Source organism: Drosophila bipectinata, chromosome 2L (genome assembly GCF_030179905.1).
Source record: "Drosophila bipectinata strain 14024-0381.07 chromosome 2L, DbipHiC1v2, whole genome shotgun sequence".
NCBI lineage: Eukaryota > Metazoa > Arthropoda > Insecta > Diptera > Drosophilidae > Drosophila > Drosophila bipectinata.
The window spans coordinates 21,462,102-21,477,159 of NC_091736.1; the positions used below are offsets into that span (position 1 = coordinate 21,462,102).

General features: G+C 42.6%; 2 protein-coding genes across 2 annotated transcripts in view; both read left to right on the plus strand.

Annotated features, from left to right (window-relative positions):
• Positions 1-1,527: 1,527 nt before the first annotated feature.
• LOC108130136 (glycerate kinase) lies at positions 1,528-3,647 on the plus strand. The gene is made up of 2 exons (XM_017248483.3): positions 1,528-2,764; positions 2,820-3,647. Exons 1-2 carry the CDS (start codon positions 1,634-1,636, stop codon positions 3,147-3,149), a joined length of 1,461 nt encoding a protein of 486 aa, XP_017103972.2. The 5' UTR covers positions 1,528-1,633; the 3' UTR covers positions 3,150-3,647.
• A 5,012-nt stretch (positions 3,648-8,659) lies between these two features.
• The window catches only part of dpp (decapentaplegic morphogen), a 36,561-nt gene continuing 30,162 nt past the window's right edge, over positions 8,660-15,058 (plus strand). The window contains exon 1 of the mRNA XM_043213720.2: positions 8,660-9,369. Coding sequence (XP_043069655.1) covers positions 9,264-9,369 — 106 coding nt within the window. The 5' untranslated portion in view covers positions 8,660-9,263. The remainder of the gene's footprint in view (positions 9,370-15,058) is intronic.

The window sequence follows — 15,058 nt, forward strand, 5'->3', positions numbered from 1 at the left end:
TATGGCAGCTATAGGATATAGTCGTCCGATCCTTATGAAATTTGGCATGTCGTAATGTTTTGCTAAAAATAGCTCTCGTGTCAAATTTGAACTCTCTAACTCTAAAAACACCAAAGTTATACCATTTCCGATCAATCAGTTATATGGCAGCTATAGGATATAGTCGGCCGATCCCGGTCGTTCCGACTTATATACTGCGTGCAAAGGAAAGAAGGGTGTGTGCAAAGTTTCAAGTCGATAGCTTTAAAACTGAGAGACTAGTTCGCGTAGAAACAGACAGACAGACAGACGGACAGACGGACAGACGGACAGACGGACAGACGGACATGCTCATATCAACTCAGGAGGTGATCCTGATCAAGAATATATATACTTTATAGGGTCGGAGATGTCTCCTTCACTGCGTTGCACACTTTTGGACAAAATTATAATACCCTCTGCAAGGGTATAATTAATAATTACAATTATTATACTTGTATCATGGTTAGGGCATTCCGATTTTTATATATAGGCTTCTCTGATACAGCTATATCGGCTGATCGTCCGATCCTTATTAAATTTTGGTATAATTTTGCCAAATATAGCATGTGCACATTTTTGACAAAAAGTATAATACCCTCTGTAAGAGTATAAATATAACTTAAACAGTATAATAATTTAAAGAAGAAAGGACGGCTATGGCAGAGTTTCCCTAGTTTATCCGGTTCTCATATCTTTAAACCCCACTTTAACTAACCTTTCAACTTTAAAGTTTAAAGTTTAAACTAACGGTAGGGATTCTGAGCAACAAATTTTGCTTTTGTTTCATACTCTTACTCTATGTATCTAGTATCCCCAACTAAGCTCCCCTACTATCCCCTACGGTATCCCAGTAGGAGCAGAATAAAAAGCGTATATACATACTTTTACACTGCAGAATATACACAGTATACCTTCTCTAAAAAATATCCGATTTAGCTTTTTTGATTAGCCTCTAAAAGCAGTTTTTTTTAAATTTATTAATTTTAGAGCAACAAATATGCAACAAAAATACGTTTTGGGCGTAAATCGGGGTTTTTGACTTTCAAGTGCATTTAAAATCGAAAAAAAGGCTCACCTGCTTTATATGAGGAATCTTGGCCCTTTAACTAATGCAATTAAATTTGTTCATTTAAGATGATTCTGTGACCAGTTATCGTGTAAGCCGCAAAATTTATTTTCTTCTAGGCGCCGCAAAAGATTGCCTGTATCTCACTCAATTTTTAATATTTTTGGGTGAAAAATTTCACACATGTTTAAATATTGCCCTATCACATACAAAATTTAGCTAAGACTATACGTACCGCCAATAAAAATTCTGAAAAAAATTGATTTCAGAATTAGATAGATTTTTCACTTAGGTAACTATACCCCCCTTAAAGTATATTTTAAAAATTGCGCCATTAAAATAACACTGTTTTCTAACACTAAAAATAGATTTCAGGGCTGGAAGCACACGTTTTAATTTTAAGTGTTAGAAAGCAAGCGAATAATGTAACTCCATAATGTTAGTGTTTGACAACGTTGCGGAGTCCCAAGAGATCAAAAATGATAAGTAAAACTCGAAAATTAGCAGCATCGCTGATTAGATTCAATCATAACACCTTGCGTAATAATGAAGCGCCAGACCTGGGACCAAATGCGCCACATCTTCGCCCAGGCGGTGAGCGCAGTGCACCCTGAGAAGATATTCGCCGACTTCCAGCGTTTCGACCTACGGCCGCAAAGATCGGCGGATAATCCCAGCGAAATCCTCATCAAATTGAATGGAAAAACTGAGAATATTGGCGACAGGAGGTGCCACGTTGTGGGCTTTGGTAAGGCGGTTCTGGGAATGGCCCACAAGGTACACCAGGACCTGGGCCAATTATCCGCAGGCGGAGTAATAAGTGTCCCCAAGGGCACCCTGAAAAACTATCAGCAACCTATTGACTCCAGCCTTAAAATCTTCGAGGGAGCACCCAACAATTTGCCAGATGAGGAAGCCCTCAAGGCTGCGCAGGAGATCAAGAATCTTGCCTTAAATATGACGCCTCAGGATGTGCTGTTTGTATTCGTTTCCGGCGGTGGCTCTGCCTTGTTGCCCTTACCCCGCTCTCCTTTGACTCTGGAGGACAAACGTAGCATATCCGACAAGCTAATGAAACGGGGAGCCAGCATCCAAGAGATTAATACCGTGAGAATTGCATGCTCGGATATTAAAGGCGGCCGCCTCGCCCGATTCGCCAAAAATGCAGGGCTCGTAGTGACCCTTGTTCTCAGCGATATCATTGGAGATCCTTTGGAATTGATAGCCTGTGGACCCACGGTACGTCCTGTGCCTGGAGTCACTGCTGCAGAAGTTTTGCAAAAACATAAAGTCTGGAATGAACTGTCCCCCGAAATACAGAAACTTTTTGAGATCCCGGAATTGGATGAGGACACATTGCCAAAGAAGGAAAAGGTGTTTGTAGTGGGCAGCAATGTGTTAGCCACGGAAAGGGCTTCCCAAGAGGCGAGAAAGCTTGGTTACATTCCCTGCATCTTAAGTTGTTCTGTCCATGGAGATGTGGCACAAGTGGCTAACGACTATCATCGACTTTTGCAAGGAGTCCTAGAATCCAAACATGAAATTGACGAGCGTCAGCTGCGACAAAAGTATGCGTTTGGGGATAACAGCTTTCCGGGATTTATAGAAGCCTTGAAGGAGCATTTAAGCTCGAAGAGGCCCCTGTTTCTCATATGCGGCGGCGAGCCGGTCATAAAAGTTTGTAGTTTATCCTTTATAAAGAACATAGCTAATCCATCTTTCCATATTGTAGGTGACTGGCCAAGGTCTGGGAGGACGCAGCCAGCATTTGGCTTTGCTAATGTCGCAGATTCTGCATCGGGACGAGGCGTTACGGGAGTGCAGCTTCTTTAGTGCAGGAACAGATGGCATTGATGGGCCCACAGATGCAGCCGGAGCTATAGGAGACAGCCAGGTGGTTGTTTCCTTTTTGAGCAGCCACACCCTGGACGAATTGGCCGAAACAGTGCGAAACTGCGACAGCTACAACTTCTACAGGACTCTGGAGGATGGAAATTACCACGTGCTCACTGGCCACACGGGTACCAATGTGATGGATATGCACTTTGTGGTCGTTCCATAGTCCACATATTGTTTTTTTTTAATGTAGCTCTCGATGCTCTTGAACCGCAGACAGGCAATAATCGTTTAAATTTGTTTTTACGATTTTCCTCTTTAATTTTGCTCTATGAAATTTTTACGACTTTTTTCATTAACGCTTTTAATATCCATTCAAATTCAAATAATTTTGTGATCTTTATGCTCCAAGCAGCTCTCAAGTGACAGCATAAAATGGCAATTAGTTTCCCACTTTCTGCGTCCATTTCATTGGGTTATGTATTAAGGCTTGATTATAATTATGTGGCGTTTATGGCCACAATAAAGCACGAGTACGCGAATATGTGTATATATTTTATATTAGAAATTCCCATTCAATTTCCATTTCTCTTGTACTGCGACTCATAAAAATTTGCTGCTAATAAATCATCTTAATTGTTTTAAACGCCAAACGGCAAACAGTAGCACTGGCGGGCAACTACAACAATTGCCAGCGATAATTGCAATTAAAAATGTTAATTTATTTGCTTCGTTTATTTTTAGCAGCTGGAAAACTAAAACGCGACGCGCGCCCAGTTGCAATTTAGCAATTTTAACTAACACTTTGGCTGCATATTTTCCTAATTGCGATTGTTTTCCCGCTCGCCATTCTGCCGTTTCTATTTATACTTCTATTTTTATCAACGAATCTTATTGTTTACTCAAAACTGTACTCGTGTAATTATTTTGCCGCGCATTTGCCACAATTATTAAATAATCGCATTCGCCAGTTTCTCGCTCGCGATGTCTCTTTCTCTGTGCTATTTTCGCTCGATTGGGTTTGTTATTAACTATTGTTCATTCGGCAAAAACAACAGCATCAGTACTTGCTGTTTGTACTCTCACTAACTGCCCCCGGAGATGACTAACTGCTGGTTCCTTGGAAACTGCAGTATGACAAATATCAGGCCAGTACTGCGCCGCATAAGCTCGTCAGTCTCCGAGACGCTAGTCCCGGGCTATCGATGTCATCCGGTGGTGTATTGATTTATGGAGTTCAGGCTATTGTAGTGAATAATTATGAATACAAAAACATAAGGAATTCATACACTTTCATAAAGACTTTTGTGTTAATATTTGCCTTAAAAGAACAAATTATCCTTTAAGAACAAATATGATGCGCTAAAAAACATTTTAAAACCGTTAAAATATTGTAAGCTTAAGGACAATTGAATTAGGAGTTTTATTCGTTTAATTTAGAACTAGAAACTGAGACTTATAAACATTGTAACTAAACCTAATTATGCTGCAGATAAAATACATTTTTTTTTTGAGTACGTATGAACGGTAATAAATAACTTTATTTCCTTTGGGACACCCGCAGTTTCCAAGTGTGTAACTTCCAAGAGAAAAACAAACTTCTTTCTTGTCTCATAAGATAAGAACTAACCTGGGTTTGATCTGTAAGTTGACCAGCTCATGTACATATGTATGTACGGACGCACATAATCTACTAGGGATTGCCTCCAATTAAGACTACAGACCGATATCGCTGGCTGGCGATAGAACTACTTCCGCTTCCGTTTTGGAGATAGAGATGTCATCAGTGAAGGCAGCTATATTTGAAATATTTTCATAGCAAGTGACCAGTATCGGTGATGCCTCCCTCTGCCCACTGGCAGCAGAGCAGCTGTGGAATGCCACGACAATTTGTCTGCCCGTGCATGGCAACAATCTCGGCGAGCATCGCATCCCGGGCCGGGTGGCGTGGAGCGAAGAAGATACGGCCACGGAGTGCAAGTGTCGCGTTGATTTATTAATTAAGCATTGGAGCGCGGCTGCTGAGCGGCTGGGTAGCTGAAACGCGTGGCGAAGCTGCCTGGATGATGCTAATGAAGTACTCGCTGGAAATTTTAATTAACAATCCCCGATTCGATCATGGCGCAGCATAGAATCTTCCTCGCCCAGATGTGTGTTGACTTATGACATCACACCCAAATCGAAGACACCGAGAAGCGGCACGGGCGGCACCAGCTGCCTGCCACCAGCGATCATTGCCAGACAAACCGACGACACTTATCACAGGTCCACTCATACACATACCAACAACCAGCCCGTGCACACACCATACGCGTTCAGCCACACTCGCACAATATTGCGCATACGCCGCGTGGCCCCGAAGCTAACAATTAAACATTGTTCGCCGCCCGGCGGAATACATACATTTGGCTCGTTCGCTGGTCTGCTCTCAATTTGTCTAGACAATGGCAAAGTTCACTCCCAATAAATATAATATAGGCAGAGTTCAATTAGCGCTAATGTCACATGTCTTAGTTGGAAAATACTCATAGGATAAAAAATTGGGAACGGAGGAAAGGTCTTCATAAATCATCTGACTAAGTCTCTGAGTGAGTCACGACTAAATGGAATCTCTTAATTTAAAGCAGATGTGCGGGCAGACTTCCTGGGGAACTTTAGGGGTACAGTGAACTCTTCTGCCACTGAACTTGACACAGAAGTATGCTAAGTATTCGACTTAATTGACCAATCTGGCAATAAAATGTGAATGTTCATTTCGGAATTTAAATGCAATTTAATTTTTATTTTTATTTTTCATTATTTGAAGAAAAGGTCGTCATTTTGGCAACTACATATTTTCTAGAAAGTTGGTTTCTTTTGATTCTCCTTTTACGATCTCTAATTTTTAAGCTTTCTGTCGCACAAAAAATTATTCTTACAAAAAAAGAAACAATTGATTAATATTTCATTAAAATAATTTTATTGTTTCAGAAATGATTTTAATCCCACTCAACCTTTTGCCATGTTGCATCATGGCATTCGGCCAACTAATGCTTATTGAGGCAATTATCCCTAACCGATGCAGCCTCTCGAACAGACTCTTCTGAGCCAAGTTGCCATTTATCAAAAGCACTGATCTCCCCACATGCCGAATAGGCAGCTTAATGTCAATCGCCCTTGCTGGGCGCTGAGCACTCCGTCGCTGCTTTGGCTTTGGGCTATTAATGCATTACAAATAGGTGCGGCAGACCACAACATCAGCAGCAGCATCAGCATCAGCAACAGAAGCAGCACCATCTGCAACCTCAAAAGCAACAACACTGAGTGCAACTTGCTCTCAGACGCCGCGGTGCCGTTGACCAACGTGACTGCGTTTGAGATTACAGGGGCTACCTGAAAAGCAAAAGGAAAAAACAAAATAAAGTGAGACCCACGAGCACCAACGGCAGCAGCAACAGCCGTGGCAGCAGACGACCTCAGCACAATCGAGTTGCTACGCTCTGGAGCAACTACTGCAACATGTAACATCCACAAGTCCAGAAGCAGTTCAAGTTTGCGCCAAGGAATTCCTTGCCGCTGAAATAATTAAGCATTGCAACATTGTTTATTGTTGCTGTTGTTGTTGTAGCCACTGGCACTGCCGCTGCTGGGGTGTTGCAGGCTCGTTTAACAAGGCAGCCAAGTTCTCAACAAGTGCCTCCTCCTGTTCTACAAGTTTTTGCCACAATTTTCTGTTGTTTTTGCTGCAGCAGTCAGTGCCACACTAAGGAATTTCCATTTTATTTACATGTAGAATGCGCCGAGCGGACTCGTCGCATGTAAAGCGGGCCAAATCGAAAGCTATTAGACCTATTAGCATATCGGCCATGGGACATGGAGAATTTAGTGGCAACAATGTTGCTGTCGCGGCCGATAAACGCACTGCAGTCCTCGAAACAGGCAGCTTATATCAACTGGGCCATTTTCAATTGTTTCCGCACCAATGTGCTGCAAGTTAGCATGCTGGTCAATAGTTGTGATTACCCAGAAAAATTGTCAAAATATTGCTGTGATTGCTGGGTTCGGTCCACAGGTAAGGTTAATTGTCACATCCCCCAAGCTCTGATTGTGTTGCTACTGAAATGCGGCGATTTCCTCCGACTGTGCCGCCCGGCCATAGCCAACAAAAGCTGCTGCCACCACCTAGTACGTATGTAGTCGTACGATTGACTTGGCAAGGAAAACATCAAGAAATAACAACTAGACAACTAGTAAAAATTTTCCATAACCTCAAAAAAATGCGGCGGCTATTTTTAAAATGCGCAATCTGTGAGATGCGTGCGGCTGTCCAGTTGCCCCTCTGTCTGTCGATGCCGCCAGCTGTGTGCCAAGACATCTCAGCCTCCTCCCACCCGCATTAGGCCTCTGGCCCTCTGGAGCCCCTCCAGAGCCCTCACTTGCTCTGCGTTGTCTGCGTTTATTGATTTATTAGAAAATTCCAATGAACAAGTTTTAATACACGACACACCGAACGATGAAGTCGATGTTGTCAGCATGCTTGTTGCGCTTTTTCCTCTCCTCCTGTGCTGTGTTTGTTGCTATTTGTGGGGAGCTGGAGCAAAAAAAAGAAAGGTGGAATAGAGTTGGTGGTGGTGGGGAGGGGGGAAACGAATCAGGGGGGACGGGAAAAAGTAACAAGTGCAATATTTTAATTACGGTGCGGAAGCACCACTATAATCGCAAGATCACCAGCGTAAATTAAATGAGAAACTCTGGCTTCCCTGAAGCCTGAGCATCTGGTGAGGGTATACGGGGCGTATGGTTAATGTTGCAAACGAGGGAATGCCTTTTAGGCAATAATAAAAGAACACTATTACAGATAGTATTTAGTTTTAAGTTCATTTAGATTATTTATGTATATTTTAAGGACCTTAACTTTGCGATAAGTATTTCAAATAAATACGTACAGGGCCCTACATTATAGAGCAACTAAACGTTGTAGAACTACACTGCTCCGAGGCATTTTGCAATCAATTTAGATTTAGATTAAAGATTTGCCTAGCACTGGCTTAGTACGGAGAGCCAAAAATAGACTGAACCAGTTAAGACAAAGCCAAAAAACAAAAGTGTATCAGCTCTCTTTTTGGTGCTAGGTTGTGCCGGAGAGACCCGAAGAAAGTCAACCCATGATCGGAGATTCGAAGCCTCCGCTCGACCGCGAGAGTGGAAATATTGTAATTTTCTTCGGCTGGCCGAGTGACTTGTTTGTTTTTGTTATTGTTATTGCTGCCTTAGCCGTTGCTTGTTGTTTTTTTTCGGCTTGATTAATAATTAATCGCACTCACACCAGCTGCGGCTCGCACACAGGCTCGTATACATGCACGTGGGGCACGAACATACATGTAAATCGGACGCCTGCCTTAATTACTCAACTTAAATGGCGCTTTGAGCGACTTAAGCAGCTTGATACTGGAAGACCGCTCGGTGGTGTGTGTTGGCGATTGACTCTCACTACTACGCGCTCAAAACTAACTAACTAGCTCGCCACGGTTGCTGTTATACTGGTGGTATTGCTGTTGCGGCTGCTGCTGCTGATGTTGTTGCTGCTGCTGTTGCTGTTGCTATTGCTGTTGCTGTTGCTGTTGGTGTTGTGATGCTGTGCTGTTGCTGCTGCTGCTCAGCTCGGCTGAGACTCCGGCTCGCTTTTGCTTTTGCCTGCCTGTTTGCCTTGCCTCGGCCGCTTTGGACGCTCATTCAGTTTTTTGCGCTCAACGCTCGTTGTACGGAACCGAAAAAGCGTTCGTCGCCAAATCTCGAATCACATAAAAAACATAAACAAATCCCGTGGCTGGATACTTTTCATAAAATAATAATATATTTTTGTTCTGTTGTAATCGTTTTGCGGTTTTGGGCTGTAAACCAGCAAAAAGTCAAGCAAAATACCCGATAGTAGATAGTCTGGTAAACAGCTCTTGGAGTTCTCTCGCTTCTCGTCGCGTTTCCGCGATTGTAGCCCCAGTCGTCGTTTTCGCCTCCGTCTTCGTCACCAGCGTTGTTGATTCTGATACCGATTCCGATTCTGATTCCAATTCCGATTCCCATTCCGAATCCCACTCCGATTCTAAATGCGAATAAAGTAAAGTTGGTGCCCAACTGCCCATCCATTGTGAGTGCCAGTGGGTCAGAGTGTGTGTGAGATGTATCTGTGTGTGCCAAATCCGAAAAGCAAATAGCCAAAAGTCTTGGCTGGTGGCGACAACCATGTGAAGTGATTACCATAAGCACCGAAATTGAATCGAAACCTCAAGAAAGTATACACAACGCAGTATCTGGTGGATGTTGGATATCTCACTCGGCCAATCTGCGATCGCCTATATAATGTATGCAACGTTCGCGAACTGCCAGAATTGGTTGTTGTTGCAGTTGCAGCCAAAGGACTTGTGGATTTTGGACCATAACTGAGACTTCGGCGTGCATAGGTGCACCAGGTAAGCCAGCCCGGGAGCAAAGCTAAAAATGCGCATACGCCATGGTGGCTGCGTGTCCAATTCGCGATCAATCGTCAATTGCACGACAATCGGGCAGTTTAGCAAAACGAATTGCCCAGCTGACTGAGAAACTGGAAACTGCCACGGGATAGATCTCATATGTTATGAATATGATTCATTGTGAGGACCAGCCAAGGAAGATAAGCTCATAGCAGATCCGTGTTTAATGAAAGAATTCATATTAAAAAGCAGGGAGATATATAAGCAAAGGGTAAAAATATACATAATTGTTTAAATTGTTTTTTTTTTTCAAAATCTGAAAGAGTTAATGACATAAAGGTATGTTTACGTTTCAGTTTCCGAACAATTTTGATAACAAATTCTTATTCGACACATTCGTTTGTAAATCTCGTCCGTCAAACTGGTCCACTAGTTTTGTAAGATATCTCCCCGGGCCAAAGTGAAATTCTGTCACATTGTCGCCAAACCCAGAGCCAGACCCAGAGCTGGAGCCAGAGCCCAGTGCATATCGCCAGCAATGGTGTCGGTTGAATATTCATATGGGGGCATTGGATGAACTAAATCAACGGCATTCCACACAAATCACAATTAGCAGTTGACACTGACATTGGCCATGGTAGAAACCCTTTGACCGTGCCATATAGTTGTTAATTTATGACGCCATTTGGTTAATTGAATAATTATATGTGACTGGCTGGGCGTGGCGGGCTGGGATACATTTTGTTATGGATTTGACACCGATCACGATTGCATAAGTCACCGACAAGACCGAGACCGAGATCCCACACACTCGGTATCAGATCGGATCGGCATTACAATCAGAATCGAAATCGTAAACGGAATCTGTATCGAGTTACCTCTGTCAGCTGATTTGATTTGCTAATCGATTATATCGCAAGTGGTAGAAGGGACGGGGCTGGGCTTAGTCGGTGTTAAAGTTCACCCACGACGCTACATTAAATTATTAATAGTGCTGGATATATGCTTTCGAGTTTAATAGATAGCTAAGAGAGGCGCAAAAATAGATAGAAACAAGAAAGGACGACCATATCGGCTATATCGACTCGGCTGGTGATGCTGATCAAGCATATCTATATTTTATGGGGTCGGTAATGATTCTCTATGTTACATACATTCACCCGACACAATATACCCTTGTACTCTACGAGTACCGAGTATAATAAAACCCAATAACAAAACTAAGCAACCGCAGAAACAGAAAGATCGCAGCACCAACAGCAAAAGCAACATCAACAGCTGATGAAGAGACCATGAAGGTCTACCACTTTCGGAAATTCGACAAAAATGAAATAAAAATCGTGAGCACGCAATGAAGCAGCCAAGTTGGAGCTGGGTCTTCCATCTCCATCAGCATCAGCATCTCCATCTCCAAGTTGGCCCGGCAAATCACGTTGCTGATAACAACAACTAAGCAATGCGGCAATAATTTGCTGCCCAACCCCGCCCCACCTCTGCTGGCCAAGTTAAGTGGCTACTGGTCATCAGCAGGCAGCAAGTAACTGGCTTAGGCCAGCATTTTTTATCAAAAGTGGTGGTATTAGCTCCACTCCGTGCCCCTTTTCCAAACGAAACTGGTCACTCCACTAGGCCCGGGGGGCAGGTCGGGGCGACCGGGCAAGGGGGCAACGGGAGCACCAACACTCAGCCGAGTCTCCCAATAGTTTCACTTATTTTACACGCATTTCTTAACGATAAATAAATTCCACAAGCAGATGAACAACCACTCGGTCAGCAACAACTTTTGCTATCACGTTTCCATGCAAACAACACACAGTCTTAAAAATATTTTCATCGGCATTCGCTTGTACTTGAATTGCAAAAGGGGGGCCAGTGGAAGGGTTGGGGGCTGCTGCAGGGGTATCCAGCGACAGGTGGCAACTGCAACTAATGCTCAGGTGCTAGAGCTCAGTGTGGACTTTGCCCCTCCAGTCCACCAGTCCGGGCACCCGGTCCACTGGCAACGTGTCTGCCGTTTGGGCCATTCTCGGTGGCAAATTTTCCGCCTGATGTGGCGCCCCAAGGCAATTGAAAATGATATCCGATATTGCTGGCTGCCGTTCGATAGGTTTATGGGCTAAATAGAGTCACGCCTTGACTCGATTCGCCGCCGTTGCACAAGAAGTGGCTCGAGAGTTGATCTAGGAATCTATTTTTATCTAATTTCCGCCCATACATGGATTTGTCATAAAGTAATTCGTTAATTGTTAAGAGTTTTGGGAGGATTTTGATGCATTTATACATTATGGATATCATTGAATTAAATATTTTTTAAGTTATATCATATTTACTCTTATTAGATAACTATCTAGTTGTCCAGACTAATTCTAAAAGAGATTAATACTATTTTCTTTGTGCAAGGATTCAGCCTAAACCTTACCACTTTTTGGTAGGCTTATGACTTTTAAGCGTTCTCTTTATTTTCTTTCATTATACTATTATTATAGCCTCTACACCTCTTATAGTCTCTCACATGCTCCTTCACCGTTGCTTTGCTGCTATCGAAACTTTTGTACATATTTGTTAAAAAAATGTTTTTGAGTCCCATCACTGTCTCAAGCGATCGTAACAATTTGCTTAATTTCTATGCTAAGCGAAGATGAATGAACTCGAATCCAAGGTGGCCCCACACCAAGATTGGCAACATCTCTGTCTGCCAAATCGTAAACTGATCAGATGTGATTTTTATTTTATTTCTCACAAAAAGAATTATATTGTATAAGGTCATCCTCTTCAGAACCTGGCCATACAGGTTTGCCGAAAGATGCTAACCATTGTAGTTTCTCTGGCCCCCCGCCCCGGTGAGCAGCTTCTTCTTTGGGCCACACGGCGTATACTTGATGTGCCAGCCAGTTGCTTTTGAGCGCTCGCTTTTGCTCCGGCCTTTCTCCGCCCCAGCCCTCTGCTCGACACTGAATTCTCCTAAATATTGTATCAGTTTCTTAGATATGTTATTATTATACTGTATGATTTATCATGTCTGACACTTGGGCCAAACCACTTGTCAAATCAGAAATAGCAGCGCCAACGACAACGAAAACGACAACACGCTGTGATTTTAGATAAATTCATAACTCAAGCCCAACTTGTCTTGCCTTCAAAGTTCAAATCACTTGGCACCACTCACTCACACCCATACGCACACTCGCTCGAACTCGAACACACACTCGCCGACTTGAACGCGCTGGTGTGGGTACTTTATTTTAATTATTTATTTATGCGTTATTTTTGCGCGCGTTCGTTCGATAAGCCTGAAATGGAGAGACACCATTTACATTTACAGTTATATCTGGCGGGCGGGGTGGGGGCTCACACGCTGTTTGTTTTCATTCCGAGCTTGTATTATCTCGCCTCGGCTGGGAGCGTTTTGAGGAAGCTGCCACAAATCAGCTGTTGCCGATGGCGAGCTTTAATTTAGCGAGCTTGGAGTCGCCATTAGAGCCGGCTAAACGATAACAACCACCCTCCGATTCCCGAGGGGTTGGATTCTGTTTTAATTGTATGTTTTATTTTTCGCAGTACAGTGCGGAGTGCGACGTAAGCCGCAGATTGAAATACGCTGCGAATTCGCTCAAACACATGTTTCGGGCTGTGATAACTGCGGTAACAGGAAACCCCTCAAACATATTGGTTGAAGGCCGTTCCATGTTTACTTTCCCGGTCTTACAACAAGTGTAGCTGAAATTCATTCAAGGTTTTGGGTCCCAGAGGCAGTCATGCATATTCTAGACATCTGATCCGTCATTTTATTGTAACAACCGTTTTAACTATGCCTTGCAATGTTTATTATGTATAAATATTCAGTCGTAAATAGGCCCATTGCCTTACTGTCATAGAGACCAATTATCACCGACTTGGAAGAACAGGAAGGCTCTGCTCTTCATAGGCCTCGGCTCCAATTTTTGATTACAGAACACGCTTGTGCCGCTATTTATTTTTGTTTTCACAGCTTCGATATTTGTTTGTTTATCTTCATAAAAAACGTCATCGTGATAGTGATACGCGGTGAGATAGATAGTTATGAGTTGGCTGTAGACGTCAGTTAAAACCACTTTCGGTTGGATTCGAAAAGCTCGAACTAGATTTCAAATCCAGATCTTTTTATCCAATAACAAGATTTACATTTCTTCGTTACCAACCGCAAGAGCCGCAAGGGAATTCTGGAAGAAAGTATATCTTAGACATAAATAGTTACATCTGATATCTCAAATGTATTCAAAAAAGAAGATCTAGCCTACCACAAATGATAGTAGGTTCTGAGCATTGTAGTCTTTTGAAGTTTTATGGAAGGGAGGTACTGGGAGTGGAAGGACCCAAGCGGTGCATTCACGTTCTCTGCGGCAAGCTTCTGCATCGGACTCCGGCCCTTAAATGTCCCATTTTCACTGAAGCAAGTCCCTTATCATGAAGAAAACATGCACTTGTGGTGCGCTTTTTACAGGGTGATAAGGAAATGGGGTTAATTAAGTGGGTGATACTAATACGCAGGCGAGGAAGAAATCATAAAAGTTTAAATTCAAGTTTAACTACACCCCTGTAGGTTTTAGTTGGATTTTATATTTCGTAAGAAATATAGTACACATTTTTTAAAATGAAGACATTATTTATAAACGAACTTAAAACAAGATAATTTTGATTTTAATCAAAACTGTTTCCAAATTGGTAACCAAAATGTAATTTTGACAATTTCAAGATTATGATAAATGTCTTGCTTGAGGAAATTCTTTCTACGTTCATTTGGGTGATCGATTTGTTTTTCATTGAATCTAGTAATATTTGTATTGTATTTTATATTTATTAATGGTAATTTTTATTTATTAGTATCCTTATGTTTTTATATTTTCCATATTATGGGCTTTTTCCTGGCAAAAATCTCGTAGTTTTGTCACCCTATTTTGGTCACCCTGTGACTCGCTTTCCAGGCACCAAGGCACCCAAGCGGCGGCACATCCATCCCCGGCCTTTGCCGGCTATCACTCCACTTTACTCTTGAGCCGGCGGTAGCCTCGACGTCTCCGCCGACTTGCCCACCCCCTCTTGAATCTCACCCCCTCTCGCTGCGCACCTCTGGTTCTGGCTTATCAGAGCCCACCACTCGGCTCGTCTCCAACGCACGACGGGGCGATGCTGCGAAAGGTCTTCTTTGTTGTGAGTTGGAGAAGAAGAAAAAATTATTATACCAGGATGGGAGGAAGAAGATCGGCGAGAAGAAGCACGAGGCTTAGTGAGGCGGCAACGGCGCTTGGTTGTAGTCATTTACAACTACAATAGCAGCAACATTTACAGCAGCAGTTGCACTGAGAGAAATCGAAGTAGATTAATATTTTAGAATTTGAAGTTTGACAATCGAAAAAGTGGTTTATTCCTCCTGTGAAATCCTTTCTTTTTACGCTTCCTTCTTACGCTTTTATTAGAATTCTTCTCAAAATTAGAAAAGAGTCGTTATGAATAGTTGCCAAACGCATGAGACAATTTATGTCCTTAACGTAATTTATTTAATTAGTGCATAAAATAGTCAGAAATTTCTCATTGTGTGCACACTCTGCATATAATAAAAGCTAAAAAGTAATAACTACAGCCGCTAACAACAGCAAAAACAAAAGCAAAGGCAAAAACAACGAGCGTCATCGACGATAACAACGGCAACGGC

What these genes read in the sequence shown, in the direction of transcription:
- LOC108130136 (XM_017248483.3), top strand. Translation starts at nt 1,634, where the DNA reads ATGAAGCGCCAGACCTGGGACCAAATGCGCCACATCTTCGCCCAGGCG. An exon ending in GCGGCGAGCCGGTCATAAAA is followed by an intron (nt 2,765 to 2,819) that starts GTTTGTAGTTTA and finishes TCCATATTGTAG; the next exon opens with GTGACTGGCCAAGGTCTGGG.